The 16,204-nt window shown below is 45.2% G+C and overlaps 1 protein-coding gene across 4 annotated transcripts; it reads left to right on the forward strand.

The window, feature by feature from the left end:
* The first annotated feature begins 30 nt into the window (after nucleotides 1-30).
* NCOA4 (nuclear receptor coactivator 4) lies at nucleotides 31-13,535 on the forward strand. 4 transcript variants are annotated; one of them, XM_087764813.1, is made up of 10 exons: nucleotides 31-178; nucleotides 6,314-6,467; nucleotides 6,923-7,063; nucleotides 7,184-7,272; nucleotides 7,775-7,883; nucleotides 8,492-8,563; nucleotides 9,245-9,391; nucleotides 9,621-10,631; nucleotides 11,036-11,125; nucleotides 11,710-13,535. In XM_087764813.1, exons 2-10 carry the CDS (start codon nucleotides 6,327-6,329, stop codon nucleotides 11,713-11,715), a joined length of 1,806 nt encoding a protein of 601 aa, XP_087620939.1. In that variant the 5' UTR covers nucleotides 31-178; nucleotides 6,314-6,326; the 3' UTR covers nucleotides 11,716-13,535. The 4 variants fall into 4 exon arrangements, with proteins under 4 accessions (XP_087620939.1, XP_087620940.1, XP_087620941.1 ...); XM_087764814.1 differs by having other exon boundaries at nucleotides 9,248-9,391; XM_087764815.1 differs by lacking the exon at nucleotides 31-178 and adding an exon at nucleotides 3,447-3,702.
* Nucleotides 13,536-16,204: the final 2,669 nt, after the last annotated feature.

Raw genomic sequence — 16,204 nt, forward strand, 5'->3', positions numbered from 1 at the left:
GCCCTCCGCTCCCGCCGCCACGGCGGCGCCGACGGCCGCCCGGCCCCGCAGCCGCTCCGCCGCGCCGCCAGGGGGCGGGCGGGGCGGCGCGGGGGCGGCGCTCTCGCGAGAGCGGCCGTTGGTCGCCGGGCAGCTGCGGCGGCGCTGGGCCGAGGGGAGAGCGCTGCGCTCGGTGCCGGTAAGCGAGGGCCTCGCCGGGGGCCGCGGCCGCCGTGGCGGGGGGGGTGGGGGCGGGTGACAGGGCCGGGGTCCCCCGCGGGTCGGGCGGGCGGGCGGCGGTGGCGCGCAGTGGAGGGGGGGACGACGTACACGCGTTGCCCTGCGGCGGGGGAGATGATGTGCCGTTAATTTCTGTGAGGGTTTTCCCTCGGCCGTCCCGGCGCCGCCGCCCGCTTCAGGCTGATGGAAGGGAAACGCGCGTCCTTGTCGCTCAGAAGGTGGTGGCTGCACCCCCGCGTGTCGTGGCGCTGCGAGGCCGGGTTTCCGCGCAGGGCGTGCGGGCGGGCGCGCAAAGGCGGCGTAGCGCCGCCGGGTCCGGTGTGCCGGGTACCGCCGGGCTCCCGCCGCCCTGCGCCGGGCGGGCCCGGCGTCCCTCCTCGGAGGGGGCCCGGCGTCCCTCCTCGGAGGGGGCCCGACCCAGGAGCGATCAGCTGAAAGTCTGTCAGGCGGCCCGGCGTGGGTCGGGCAGGTCAGTCAGGAAATTACAGTTCTGTGGTGCAGGGCTAGCACTGATCGAATAGGAAGGCCGTAGGGTTTTGGTTTTTTTTTTTTTTTTTTTACTGATCTCGCTTTCTTTTTATGCCCGTGGGAAGTTAAGCTGCTAGCACTCCTAAAGTCATCTCACTCCGTAGTTGTAAAATCAAAATCTCTTGTCAGCAGCTGCGCTTTTCAAAGGTTGCATAAGCAGCAACAACCTGGGTTAGAAACAATGAGGGGTTGTGGTGCACCGTGTTTGCTGAAAGTTGGGGAAACATCTGTCGTTAGGCAGGGGGTAAGCAATTTCAGCCAGAGCTTTCAGGGATTTTGTTAGTCATTCTTTCAGCATTAAACTTGGTATTTCTGGTTGGGACTACAGGGAAAAGCTGACAGAGGAACAAAATTCTCTTCCACTGGGGTTTTAGGTAAGGCATGCAGTCACAGGAGGGGAAAAAAAGCTGGCAGGCGTTTAAAAAGTACCGTTCATAACGCTGCAAGTGCATAACATTGAATTGATGGATATACAGGGAGCGTGGCAATGCTATCTTTGGGGCTGTATGCTTCAAGCAGAGCAAGGGATTTGTCAGTTGTTTTCCAAAGGGTTTTAAACGCAAAAGTCTGAAAGATGGTTGTGTTGTAATGTAAAATCTGTGTTAAGATAACAGCGTGTCTTTTCCACTCTGTGATATCTACTTTGGTCTTGTACGTAATTATGGTATAGTGATTTTGGGCCTTCATATTCAGATATTTTGGGATTTTACTTATGTGCCTGCTGTGCTGTACTTAAAAAATATATTAACGATCGATGGAATAAAATGATGATCAGACTTCTTGTCTCGGCTGCACTGGTGACTTGCGACAGAACCAGCTCTTGTGAAGATGCCTTGGTACATGCGCTTTGTGCACCGGCCAGGCCCTGCCAGGGCTAAAATAGACGGAAAGGGCAGTTGTGTGTGTTCAGGTTTATGGCACAGATCCAATACAGTGCAGGCAGGTAAAACCTACTTGAATTTTAGAAAATGTATTACCTGAAACTTTTAAAATTGTTATTCCTTCAGGTGTCAATTTCACTTTCTCTGTTCCTCAGAGAACTGTTGGAGGTCATTTTTTCTGCATGTGGCTTGTGACTTATAAATGATGGTGATACACGCTTGTTTTGGAGTAAAATAATCGCCGCCAGCAGAGGCTCCACGCAGATATTGGCTCGCGATGTTGATGCTGTACTGTATAAAACGCTTGTTATATTTGGATGTAAATGGAAATTTCTGAGATTCGTCTCGTGTACTTACAGTACTTCACTCCCTGACCACAACTCCCACGTAACTAATCTGGGACAGTTGCTTAAGAGGAACTACTGTTTTTTGGTGGGGTAAAATGGAAATGAAGGATTTCAGTTCAGACAAGCCAGCTGGGTTAAAACCACATGAGGTCAGGTCGGAGAGACCTTTAGAACAGCCTTGTCCGGCCAACTGGAAGGAGTCGTTCCACATTTATAAATAGAGTCTGTTCGACGTGAGGTTTTGTTCCCTTCAGAAGCCTTTCCCCAGCACAGGCTGGCAGGGGCATCTCTTTGATGTTATTCAACACCAGCTTGAAATGGAAAACAATGATCTTCGGCAGCGGGGATGGTTGTGCTGAAAGTGAAAGGCTGGTAAAACCAGTTTTCTGCTGGCCTGTTAGCAGATTGCGTAGGTGGGGAAGGGTTGTGCCCTCCTCTGCTCCCCAGCCACGTGATTATTAATTTGAATCTAAAAAAATGGGGTTTGTCCAGCAGTTTCTGATCTACAAATAAAAGCAAAAGAAGGCAAATGTGGAAAGTAACACCTCAGGGCGGAGGCAGGCAGCCTGTAGGAGACTGGAGATTATACAGAGCATTAGAAGTCCTGCTGTCATCAGAAGTTTAGTCTGCGGGGTCTTTGCAGTGACAGCCCTTAGGTGAGGCCTTTGGGTGTTAATAGAAAGAGCCAAAAATCTGTCTGTAATGACTGGTAGTTATTTTGCGATTAGGAACAACAATGTTATCTTCCAGCCTCATTTGGACAGTTCTTTTGGTTTCATAGCTGTAACGTTTTTACCGATTACATGCAGGCCTGCACGTGTGCTTTCCTCATCCGCGTGAGAAATTGTGGAAGCAAGAGTAGAGGTGATAAAAACTGTGCGTGTAGGTGTATTTCAGTCCCTCCAGGAGTTAACCGGTTTGTTATCAGAGGGATTTCTGGAACTTCACAGCTGCAGCGCTGGGCCGGGGGGCCTCTCGCTGCCGGGGTTTGTGCGGGGCCGGGGTGGAGGCCGCGGCGTGGGCTGGCAGCCCCGTGAGCCCGTGGTGCTGCCGCGGCAGCGGCCCCTGCCCAACGCCTCAGCGCCCGGGCCCGCTTCGCCGCCTGCCTGAGCAGGAACAGGCGCGTTGCCACACTGCTGGAGTTGCAAGAAATAGTGGTTTTGTTGCAAAACTTTGTGGGTTTGCGGTTTAAACTGCCAGTGGGGTGCTAGGAGGCGTTCGGTATTTTAGATGAGAGGACGGGTGAGGGGAGGGAGGGGAGCGCGGCTGGCGCTGCGCCCCTCCCCCGCCGGACAGGGGCGAAATGGCCGCGCCTCGGCCCGATCCCCGCCCTGCAGAAAGGCCCCCGGTCCGGACCAGCGCGCTGCAACGCGGCACCCCGCCGGCCGCTCCCGGCCCGGCCCGGCCCCCCCCGCGCCCCCGGGGCGGTGCCGGCGGCTCCCCCGGGCGCTGCCGACGTGCGGCCGCGGGGCGGGGCGCGGGCTGGCCGCCCCGATAAGGCGCGGGGCTGCTTCCCCTCCCGCCCCGGCTGCCCGCACCGCGCCGCCCCGCCCGCCGGCTTCGCCCCCCGCCTGCGGCTGGGGCGGCCAGGACTCGGAGCGGAATTTGCAGCGGGGCTGAAACAGACGCGTGTGACTTTGGAGTCCGTGCTGCTGCGGAATAGAAGGTTGAAAATGGAAACAGCTTTATAAGCAGGACACTGCTGAATTGCTTCCCTCGCCCGGAAAGTAAGTGCAGGTTCCGCTGCTGGGGGAGGGGGGCATCCCGTGACGCAAATATAGCCGTGGTGGGATACCTCCCTGTGGTTGGAAACAGTTCGGTGACGTGGAAATTGGCAAAAATGGTGACTCTGTATTGCAACCACGTATCCCGTGCAGAAGTAATTATGTTTTGTTACTGTTGAACCTAAGCGTATGATCTCGGTTATTTCAGAGCAGGGGACCTGACAATCTCTTAAACTCCTAGTGCTATTTGGTGATAATTGGGAAGCAAGGAAATAGGTGGTTACCTACCCCGGCTTGTTTTTGTTAGAGGCTTGCAGAAACTGAAAAGAAGGATGGATTGACTGTCATCCTCAACGGTAATGTTAGTTTTATTGGCTGATTTTTGACAAAGCATAAGAACAGCCATTTTACAAGAGCTGGCTGGCTGGAGGAAAGCAGCATGGATTCTCTCTGTATACGTTTTGGAGAGAGACTCTTGCAAGCAAATGAAAAACCGGAAAAGCAACAAACGCAAGTATTTTCAGAGATCATTAGAGGAGCATGTGTAAGTTTCTTAAGTTTGACTGTGCCAGTACGAAGTTGCTAATGCAAAGTGTGAAAAAGTAGCATTTCTTCAGGCATTGAGCCCAATTCTCTAGTGGCATAAATTCAGAAAACAAGTAAACGGCAATGCAGCATACTTTGGACTTGGCATTTGTAGATACACAGCTTAACATAACTTTCACAAAACTCTTAAGTACATTATCCACTGTGCGAGCAAACATGGCAATTACATGTAGCCTTTCAGACTTTGACTCGGTTGTTACGTAAGGGTATGATGAATGAAATAATAAGGAGCAATATGATTTTTTTGTTGTTTACTTTTGAGTATAGGATAGCTTTTAATATACCTAACATCCTTATCTTCTTGGCTCGCTATATCTCTGCCTTTGCATTAAAACTTTTAGGTGACGTCTGAGAGCTAGGGCTCCCACTTATGTTTTTCTGTAGGTTATACATGAGAGAGTTGACAAGCAGGATAAAATCTAAGGGGTGTTTTGAAGGGAAAGCTTACTTTTTGCTGAACATCACTAGCAAGGTGAAAATCATGAAACCTTACAGAGTTGAACCTGTGAATGAATTAGAGTATGCAAATACAAGGACAAAACTGGCATTCATAGCACAGAATGGAGAATGGTGTATTTTGGACTTCTGCACCCTGTCTAATTTGGTGTAGAATTAACATAAGCTTAAAAAATAAATTCAAGTTCACTTCTCTTGTAGTTGTGCTCTGTGCTTCCTAGAAGATCAGATGTTATGGCAAGGATGGGATTGAGTTGCGTGCGGGGGCTTGGTGGGGCTCCTGTGCCTGCTCCGTGTCTCATGGCTGGGGGCACCTGGGAGACGGGAAGCCCGTGGTGTGGAGGGAACCGAGGGAGATGCAGCCTCTGCCGCTGCCTCACAGCAAACCTTGCTTTTTCTATCAGCTTCCACTTGCGAACCTCTCCTAGCCCTCTGCTCTCTGAAGTACACAACTTATACGTATCTGGTGGGTCTTGGCTGTAGAAGGATTTTTGGGTTACGGTTTATATGGTCATGGGGCTTGGAAATTGCAGACTAAATAGCCGCTCAGTAACACAAGCTCTGTGGTCATCTCGTCATATTCAAAATACTCTTTTGGGTTCTCTCCAGAGGAGTGGTAAAATCTATGAAATATTTAGACTGGCACATGTGTACACTTTAATTAATTCTGCTGGGAATTTCCATAGCTGTCATTGCTGAAGACTTGTTTTAAATAGAACATTTACTACATATCTTTAGTTAGTGCTTCAGGAATCCCATGAAACTGACAGGAGAAATGAAACTCTTTGGTCACAAAATACCCACTGCTTAGAAAAAATGCTTACATCGATGCTTCCCATTTTTACTAAAAATCCGTATTTACCTTTTTTCCCTTACTTGCAGAATCCTTACCAGTGTAGCTTCTGTAGAAATGTTGTATCTGAGCCCCTTTTACTTGAGGATATGCTGAAGCTGAGTAAGTTACTGTGGCTGTGACCACGACAAAAATAATGGGCAGCTGCTCTAAGTTTCAGCCTTTGCAGCTTAGTAAAGAGTGATCTGTGTATCAACACTTGATTTTTCAGTTGATCAAACTGTACTGGAATTTTCTCATTTATGGGAGCCAGTTCATTTGCCTGCAGCTGAAAAAAGGGTGACTGAAACAGTTCCTGCCCCTGGCCGGGCCATTCTCCCCCAGCTCCAGCAGAGCTGCTGAACCTTGCCTGAATCAGCCTTCAGCTGCTGGAATTTGCTGGCTAGACATAAAAGCCAGAGGAAGGTGAATGGCAGGGGAGGATTGACTAAGCTCCTGCGGTTGAAGCTGTTGTCAAATATCTGTTGGTTTTCCTGCGATTGTGCAAATTCTGTGGGCCGAGCTGTTTGAGAGACCATTGTCGCTCCTGGAGAAAGCTTTGTCTATGTTTAGAAAACTTGCATTGGTGTAGGGTTTTAGGGAGTTTTTTTTTGTCACCTTCATGGTGAAGTAGAGCAGATGGTTCTTCATATGATGCCCTTCCTCTTCTGTTACAGAGGAATAGAAACTATTAAGAAATTGTTTTTCCTTGTGTTTTAGGAACACTTCAAGAATGAGTCCACCACAAGATAGAAACAGAAATTCCTGTGGCAGTGAGCCTCTGGCAAAGTGCCTTCAAGCAAAGAAGGACTTGGAAACGGCTATATCTGGAATCGTCAAAGCTGAACAACAGATTAAAGAGAACTGGCGGGAGGTAATTTTAAATTCTTTTAAAAAAATACTTTTAATAACTAACATGACTTTAATGAGAGTTTTTATTATTCCAGGGTACTTTCTATTATGATGATGGTCTGAAATTTTCCTAGAGACTTGCAAGCATCTTGCTGTGTAATTTGGTCATGCTCTTGATAAAGGTATTCCTGTATTACTAGCTTAGGCATGCAGAATTTACTAAAGCTGTTGGCTGAAACATCAGAATAGAGAGATATTGCAAATAACATTGTTCTTTGATACTTCTTTAAAGGTAGCCTTGGAACTTTTAATAACTTGAGTCATGTGGTGCTGTGGGTGACTGTGGTTAGTTTTTGAGAAATAAATTGCTCCAAAAATACCACTTATCGGTGACAAATACTATTTTGTAATCAGCGCACATGTGCTTGTTCATACTCTTTGACAGATGTTCTAGAAATGGTCCATGTTACCTTACAGGTAAAAGCCAAGATTCACAGCCACATCAGCCGCCACCTGGAATGCCTGCGCAGCCGTGAAGTTTGGCTGTTCGAGCAGGTAGATCTCATTCAGCAGCTGAAAGAGGAGGCGTTGCAGCAGCAGGCGCAGCAGCTCTACTGGGTAAGATTTGGCTGTAAATTGTTGCACTGGCATTTTTAAGTAAACTTTGTCCTCGCAAGTATTTTTTCAATTTTAATCTTAGAAACCAAAACAATAACATGTGTTTTGTCTTCCGTACAGTATTTGGGACAATTCAATTGCCTTATTCATCAGCTGGAACGCTCCTGTAGTAACGAACTAGCAAACCAGATTTCAGTTTGCCTGGAGAGGTAAATATATTTTATGATGCAAGTTAACACAATTGGTATTTATTTTGACTTAGGAATTTAATCTGATTTTTGATTCTAATAGAACTAATAATAGATCTAACTCACCGTTTCCACATTTTTAATGGTTCTTAGAAACAAGATCTTTAAAGCAGTCTGAGATATGATTCCTCTCATCTTTTTTTATCTTAGATTGAAAAAACAGGACTATAACAAGCAGTGGAGGTACTCATTTGGGCAGATTATTTCAAATATTAGTTGTTGATGGCAATTGAAGTAAGAAGGAGAAACTTGTCTTTTGCTGGCAATTTATTCTGTTCTTTGTTTGTGGATAGGCATCTCTTTATTCTTGTGGAAGTATTAAAAGTCTTTCTGTTACCTAATTAGTGCCAAGTCAGTTTGGAAACCTTTTTATGAAATAATGGATTGATTCCCAAAACATGACAGATGAAGATGATAGTTACAGAAAGAAAAAAATAAATATACAATCATCTTACTCTTTCAGACTGGAAAGTCTTACTCTTAAACCAGAGGAGTCTTCCATCCTGAATTTTGAGGCTGACACATCTTACCTTCGCCAGGCTATTACCTCATTTGGTTCAATTAAAACAATGGTAAGCACCAAGACTTTTGTGGGCTGGACTATTTGAAAAAAAAATCTTTTTTTGAGGCAGTAGTGCGATATATTCCAAGTGATATTTCTACTTTTAGTTATAGCTTGAATGGATCTTGTGTACGAGTCATAGTTTTAGCTGTATAATTTATAGATAGTGCTTTATGAACTATTGCATGTAGTTCTGATTTTGACTGAGCTTAGATCTAGTTACGTACATGTTATTTTAATATATTTTGGCTGAGACTGAGGGAATGATGATTATATTCTTACTCTATTCCAGCAACTGAAAATTAATGTTATGGTTTTCTTTAGATATTAATAGTTATACATCGTAGATGGCTTTCTGTGATATAAATATTTTGGGATTCTTATGTAAGCAGTGTATCTCCTGTATTACTGGAGATAATTCTCTTAAAGGAAGTGGACTGAAGGTAGTATTTTTATAGTAAATCTTTCTCCATTCTGTTTTTAAATCTTGAGAAAATTGTTAGCCACAAAGAACTGACCAGTTGTAACTGTGCTTTACTTCTGCTTTATTGTAGAATTCATCCTAGAAACGGGACAAAATTGAGATTTAAATTAACTTTTACTTTTCTTTCCTTACAGCAAACCTCAGAGAGAGAGAATACTTCTCCCTGGTTCCCAGGGCAGAATTGTGCCCTAATGAACTGTGAGCAGGTAAGATTAAGACTTGTATCCGTGAACATTTAATTGTATTAAAGGGAAGAGGAGAACTCAAGCACAATATGTTAGCTTGCTTGAGCAATGACTACTGTTTGTTTGTTAAGATGTTTGAGCAGCCACTAACAGTCGCTGTGGCGAGCATTAGTGATCTGATGTTTTAGCTGCTCCAGGAACAGACGTGCAAGAACATAGTATGAAAGTGAATTTGGAGTGTGACCGTCAGTCAGAATTTTGCAGTTGAATATTCCTTGATGTTACCAAGTCAGGACTTGGAACTGTCCAATTCCTTTTAATGGAGAAATTCATGGGAAATCTTATGTTGGGCTCTGCACAGGAAGAGCGTCGGTGAATGAGGGTAGCAAATAAGTAACGGGAATTGTGGTCAGAAGGAGGGTTATCGCTGGGTTTGCACTTATCAGAACTGTGCGTTGTAGAAATTGTCACTTCCATTTCTTGTCATTTGCTCTCTGAAGAATGTGGGATCACAAAACAATCTATCGGCGCACTGGCTTAAAGTCATACAGGCGATTGAAGATTTACTTTTTTCTTAATTGGAAGGGACTGGTTTTTCTCTTGGTTCAGAAATACTGATGCGTGTTGAATGCCTGTTTTGATGTTCACCATAGATTACCTCAGCAATTAGACTTTCTCGTAATGAAGAACATTCTTTCACAGCAGAAAACATTGTATGGGACAGTGAGTGCCTCGCTTGCTGACTGGTTACTTGGAAGCAGACCTGTGGGTGTTTGCCAGGCTCCGTATGTTCCCAGCACCAATCTTGAAGAATGGGTTACACAAAAATGTGTGTCAGAGCCCAGCCAGGTAAACCTTTTATGCACTAACCTAGTTTTTAATAAAGAGGGAAACACAGTATCTGATTGCAGGCAGAATGTGGTAGGAATTAAACCTTCTGTAATTCTCTTCACTCTGCCTCATGTTCAACTAATACTTCTGTACTTACTATCAGAATGCTCCAAGCTGTAACTGTGGAAGCAGTTACTGAACGTTGTCTTTTAGTGTTAATAGATGCATTTCAATGTGTCTTTACTAGGATTTGAATTCTTCCAAAGTCTGCTACTTTGAGCAAGCCTGGGGAAATCTGAAAGATTTGGAAAACTGGCTCCTGCAGAATCAACAGCGTGATGTTCCTGGGAAGACAGACTCCCCTGGCCGCAAGGACTCCACCTCTACTTTCAACTCGTCCTTTTCCACTATTGAAAAGGTGGAGGAATTGGAATCCCTTGGGCAAGAAGAGATGGACCTTTCTGACTGGCTGCTTACTCCTGACACAGAAAATGGAAGTAGTGCTTCAGATGAGAAATGGAAGTATGAATTTAAACCTTTTAGGGAAGAATTTAATTTCAATGATTGGCTCCTCAAAGCTGAAACATGTACCAGTTGTTGTGGCAGCCAGCTCAAAAGTGTGGAAATTGAGAACCTGGGAAATCTGAAGTGCCTGAATGAGCATCTTGACGGAAGGAAATCACCCACTACATCTGCTGTAAATGCTTGGCTTCTTCAGCATCCCCAGGCCCCATTTAAGGTGGAAGATGTGTGCAAAGCTAATGAGCTGTGTGCCAGCTTTTCGGAGTGTGTGTGTGATGAAAACTGTGGAAAAGAGGCTCTGTGTAGATGGCTTCTGAAGAAAGAAGGGAAGGATAAAAACGGAGTTCCGGTCAGCCAGAAAGATGTACCAAGCCCTGAGCATGAGAAGACAAAGTCTGCTGCCAGTACCTGGCTTAACCCCGCACAGCAGCTCACAGGGGAACCCGTTAGTGCAGAGAAAGCGGATTATTCAGCAGAGATCGCAGAACCCTTGAAAGTATTGCTCGAAAGGCCTCTGACAAGCTGGCTAGCCAAGTCTGAGCAGAAACCAGAAAGTGCAGAAGAAAAGGCGAGTAGGGAAAAAGCAGATACTAGTTTCAAGAGCCCTTTCCTAGACCTCTTGGCTCCATTCCACCTCCCCTTGAACGTAAACAGTTGGGTGTTGACTTCAAACAACCCAGAAAATGCTAACCCGCCTCCAGCGGAAGATAAATGGCTTCTACGCAAGAAAGCACAAGTGAGCATGTTCATGAGTTTTTATTACTGCTGTGTCTTAAGCCAGTGTGCTGGGTTTATTGTTCTACTGAATTTAATGCCTGCCTTCTCTTCCAAATTCTTTAATGCCTGCTTTCTCTTCCAAATTCATTGCTCTTCTGGAAAATACTGACTGACAGTTTTTAGGTTTCCTAGCTCTTTTAATGTTTTCAGTGATTATTACGTAGTTACTTAATTAGATGAGGCCAGCATTTAACACAAAACAAGTTAATTTTGAAGTATAGCTAGTCTTACTAAATGAAGAAAGTATTCATCTCTAAGACTCAAGTCAGTTTTCTTGTCTTTCTGAACACTTGACAGACTTTGAAGATGCATCAGAATGTGTTTATGTTTGGAGATCAGTAATTAAGGTGACTTCTCTTTCAGGACTTTGGCCTTCCTGCAGTTTGTGACCTTTTTGCCTGTATGAAACTCAGTGGAGATAAAGAAAAATGGCTGTATCGGACTCCTTTACAGGTAGGATGGACAGAACGTATTAGAACAGCTGAGCCTAAACATAACTCGGGGGTACAGAATACAGATGATGGCAGCTAACTGACGTCTTCAGAGTTCGCTATATGTAATGTTTAACAGCATTGTGATTTTCTCCCCATATACCTTTCTAACAGCTTGGACCATGCTATTTTTTCCTTATTCCTCCTCTTTTGATCACAAGCCAGGGAGGGAATTACTTATGTTCTTGAGTAAATCACTCTTCAACTGATTGACGCTTGGTAAAATCTTGGTAACTTCTACTGTAACTAGAATGTGCAATTAATGTCTAAATTTCCAGGCAGCTTCTTTCTTATCTCAGTAGTGTGTTTACAGCTGACATCACGTTTCTCCTCTCTACCAAGATAACTCTTTATAATTGTTTTTGAAATTAATGACAAAAGTCCTTCTTAGCAGGCGTACTTCAAACCCTAAAGGGCAAGATACTTGGTTCTAGGACGTATTTTAGTATGATTCCCCCCTGCCCCAGGGTGTTTTATACATGTGTTTTTCCAAAAGTGTTGCTTTCTGTTTATCAAAGAGAATAACGCAATTTTAAATTTGTTTAGATGTGAAGAACTGGAAGCGTTGAAATCGTCCCCTTCCTGCTGATCAATCGCACATCATGCTGAGTGACTGCAGCCAGCTGAATTCTTGTGTTTGTGTTTGCCGTCTGCTTTTTCTTCTAAAATTATAACAAAAAGAAAGATTTCTCATATAACAGATTTACGGTGCAGAAGATGCCTTTTTGTTATGATTAATTCTGAAATGTAAACCCACTGAGCATAAGCAATCTGATACTATAGAGGTGTTAGTAAATTCGTGTCTGTTATGGGACTACGTGAATCATCTTTCATGGGTTCTCACTTGAAGTATGTTGAAGCCAGTGCAAATATAAAGCAAAATCTCTCTGGTGCTGTGGAACGTCCACCTTTGGCAGTGACTTTAGAAGTGTTGCTGTTCCTTTCAGCTGCTACAACTTTGTCATGGGTTGGGTTCCAGCTTACTGGCATTGCAAGATGATTTAGGCTGTATTTGGAAGCAATTTCTTTCATTGAGCAGTTGCTGACTTTTAAAGGTTTCATTTGCGTCTTGTATTGGTGCATCTCCCGGCTGAGTATGTGTAGTCCAGATTTTGAAAAAGACATGAATTTATGGGACCTGACACGTGACAGGAGAATTGCTAATTTAGTTTTGAATAACAACTTTTCTTGCCAATTTTTGAGCCATTCAGAGAACCAGGGTAGGGTGTTAATTTTCATGCATCAGTAGATCAGATCCTACCACGTGCCCAGCATTTAGTAACTATTTGACTTTCACTGAAAAAGCTGTAAGGTGAAATGTGTACGTTTCTGCTAGTTTTAGATAATTCATAATGAACTTTTATTGACTAAACCACTGGAAAGCAGGCATCTTAGCCACATAATATTTAAAGGTAATATTAGGGGAATTTGATGCCTTCTCATCAGATTGATGTCATGCTGTTGGAAACACTAACTTGGCAAACTGCGTGGCTCTCACTGATCCATTTTAAAGATATTTAAGCTGTGGGTTTCCATGTTGTTATGCGTATGAAAGCGGGGTCACGTAACTCTGATCCCTATAGCTTGTGGACATAGTGTGAGCAATACCTCTGTAGGTATTTAGCATTTTGAGCCTGTAGGAGACGAGTGCGGAGATGTTAGATGGAAATGCAGATCATGCCTGTCAGCTTGCATGAAAAACTGTGAAGTTACATAGTTTCTGGTGCAGCTTCTACTCACTTAACAAATTGTTCTTAATGACTATAAAAATAGCCTCCCCTTCTCCCCATCCCTGCAGCCTGCCTGGGAATAAAAGTGATTTCAGTCCTTCACAACACTGTAGAAAAGAAATTATTAGCAAGATCCAACCTTGGTATCACTTTGCAGTGTGAACACATTCCCGTCTGACAGAACCTGTGCATGTGGTTAAAAATACGTTTTTAGTCGGAGGGGAGGGACACTGTGCATCTGAAACCTGAAACCAGACCCCAAAAGGGCTTAACGTCAGTGGACCACTTGAGGCTTTCGTACTTTCATAGTTGGGGCTTTCTGCTGGAAGCAGAAAGATGTTTTTGAAGTTCACTTTCCCCTTTGAACGTGTCCTTGTTGCTGCATGGGAAGACCGCACTGTGACTAACTCCAATAATAGCCTAATTTGATTAGCAGTTGAACTTAATGCAGGTGATTGACGTGCAGCCCACCTCTTGTAATTCCTTGTAGTCGTCATTGTGTGCTACTTTGTCAGTTCATTATGAGCCTTTAAAACTTGGGGGTATGTATTCCTTTACTTATTCAACTGACTTGTTATCACTAATTGATATTTATGTAAAACATCAATTAGTCTTTTCCATTAAAAAATAATTGCAACCCAAGGTGTGGTACGTCTCCTTTGCAAGGCGGTTAACAACAAATGCTGCGGCACGTTGCCTAGTTCACTTCTGTTTGGGTGCTGCTGCAGCTGTGCGTCCATCCCCGTACTGGATTTGCACGTTTTAGTTCTTAATTTCACCACGACCTGCAGTGGCACGGAGCCCCGCAGTCACACCAGGCTGTCAGTTACTGCACCGGGTGGTGCGTCTGAGTCACCTGGCCTTTACTCAGCTGCTGTAAGAAATACAGATTTAGACAAAATGATGGGTTTTTTTATCACTCTTGAATACTTAAGGAGGATTTATGGATTTTAGTGGCCCTCTGTCCTCTTCTCCCATGGCTGCAGAACATCTCTGGTCTGGCTGTGCAACTGGAAGTTAGTTCCTCTCTGGCTCTTCTGCGTTTTGAACATCAGGCTCCCTGCATGTTTTGTTCCTCCTTGGAGGATTTTTCCATTCCTTTAAACTGGTAGAAGTGACTTAATCCAGGCTGCGTTGTAGCATTAAGAGAACATTCTCATGAGACAGCATGCAGCTGGGCCTGGCAGCCTTTCAGCCACGGTATCTGGAATTTTATGTGTGGGTGTACATACACACAGTTTTAATAAATGAACTAGAGGTTCTTTGTTAGAAGCAGCCACGTGCAGAACTCCTGAACACATATCCTCAGTAAAGCTTTCAAAGACGGGGAGAAAAATACTTCAGGTCTTCCAAAGACAAGGGCGGTAGAGTAGCCAGAGCAGGGAATGCTATTCCTGGCTTCTGCGGCTAACAGTGGGAGCCCTTTTTTTGAGCAATCCGAGATTACCGGACTGTACTGAGGAATGGGGTCCTCTCTGAAATGCTTACTTCTACTTCTCTCCCTCCCTGGGAGGGAGCTGGAGCAGTTACCTCCCACTTCTTCCTCAGCTGAGTTTCTGTAACAAACGAATCCCCCTAACTCACTTCTGTACAAAATAACCAAAATGCTTTGTGGTCACATAACGTATGTATTGGTGAAAGTATGGAGCTTTACGGCTAATTTCAGGTGGGAGACTTCACAAGCCGAGCACGTGCCTGGTGAAGGCCCGTGATGTCCCTGCCCCAGAGAACTGCTGCGGGCAGCAAGGGAAGGCGCCCCAGACTTGAGCCCGTGGAAAGGCCAGCGCTTGACAGGCAGATACTGGTGGCAGCAGCGCAGGCTGCGGCACAGGCTAGGAGAGTCAAGAAAGCAAACTTTCCTCTGCTAGACACACACATGGAGCCTGGGGAAACCCTTCACAAAGGTGTGAGTCAGCATGGCTGCAGAGCCTTGTAAAGAAAGGAGCAGGAGGGTGTGAGTGGCAGTGGAGGCGTCCTTCCCTCCCAAGTACCTCCCTGGAGCAGGGCTCCCAGCAGGGCTCCTGGGGCACGCCGCCTCCGACCCAAACCTGCTGCGGTGCAAGTCTGGCAGCAGCGCTCACCCGGCAGGGAGAGAGGGCGGCTGATGGGGGGGAAGGGACACCCGAGGGGAACACGAGACCAGTGTTAATGATGCTGTGGAAGTACCAAAACAGGCTGCGGTACCCTTTGGTGTCCCTGCAGTGCCTGGCATTCAACAGCACAGGCCGATACTCACAGAGTGCACAATGCTCCACCTAAAACATACCAATTTCCTAACTACCTATGACTTATTATGCACAGGGTAACCTGCTGTTAAGGCATAAAAAAGTATTTTCCCCCCTTCTTTTTCAGTCCCAGATTAGGTCCGAGGAAACAAGCTATGAACACTGGATCATTTTTCTGCCCTAGCATACATTAACCTCCTGTTCTCAGAAGCCGCTTCTGCTGTGTTGAGGAAGCTGGAGATTCCTACCACATGACTAGTGATTTTTTTCAACAAATTCCTCCAACTGTACGAGAAGTCACCTGCTGACAGGGAATGGTGAAATTGCTTTTCTCCGTTTCAAAGACTGCACAGAAGCAGCTTTACAAGATTCAAAAAGCTCTCGTTATACCTGTTATCTCAGACTCCCTCACCTGCTGCCAGAGCATGGAAAGCTGTCTCAGAGCTATCAGCAGAACTAGATGCCATGACTGGCACTGCAGGAGGATAAAACACCGCTCTTCAAGATGGCCAAGGTCTCCCGTGCATTATGTAATACTGCATGGGAGGGCTGTTACTGGCTTGCCAAATCCTGTCTGCAACTTGATTTTACTTCCTTTTAGTCCTACTGAACTCAGATATACTTTTGGTCACAGCTTTAAGTAGCAAGTTTATACAGATTGTTCACCATTAAATTGTGAACACGGTAAGTCTTGACACAGAACATCACGAAGATCTTCTCTGTATTCCATACTTAAAATTTACCTCCCTCACTGCTGCTTCTGCGTTGGTTGTATTTCATAGCTCAAGCTATGGATCACTCCATACACAAGCAGGTTATGAACCAAAGCTTTTAATAGCTCTAGAAACAGCTATTTCAGAAAAATGCACTCAGCTCTGCCCCTGAGGCAAGCAACTCCAGGAAATCTGAGGTAATTGCAGCCCAGATAACATGCTAAGTTGTCTAAAGAGTCAGCCTAGCCTTAAGGTTGTGGCAACTCTGAACTTACAAAAGCTTGTTCCAACATTATCTCCAGTGCACCTAAAGGAGAAAAGACATTTGTTAAGCATCACAGCTTTCCCGCTTCAATTAGGGGCAGAGAGCTCC

This window comes from Nipponia nippon, unplaced genomic scaffold (assembly GCF_047370975.1).
Source record: "Nipponia nippon isolate SJK-2023a ecotype South Korea unplaced genomic scaffold, ASM4737097v1 scaffold_3, whole genome shotgun sequence".
Classification (NCBI taxonomy): Eukaryota; Metazoa; Chordata; class Aves; order Pelecaniformes; family Threskiornithidae; genus Nipponia; species Nipponia nippon.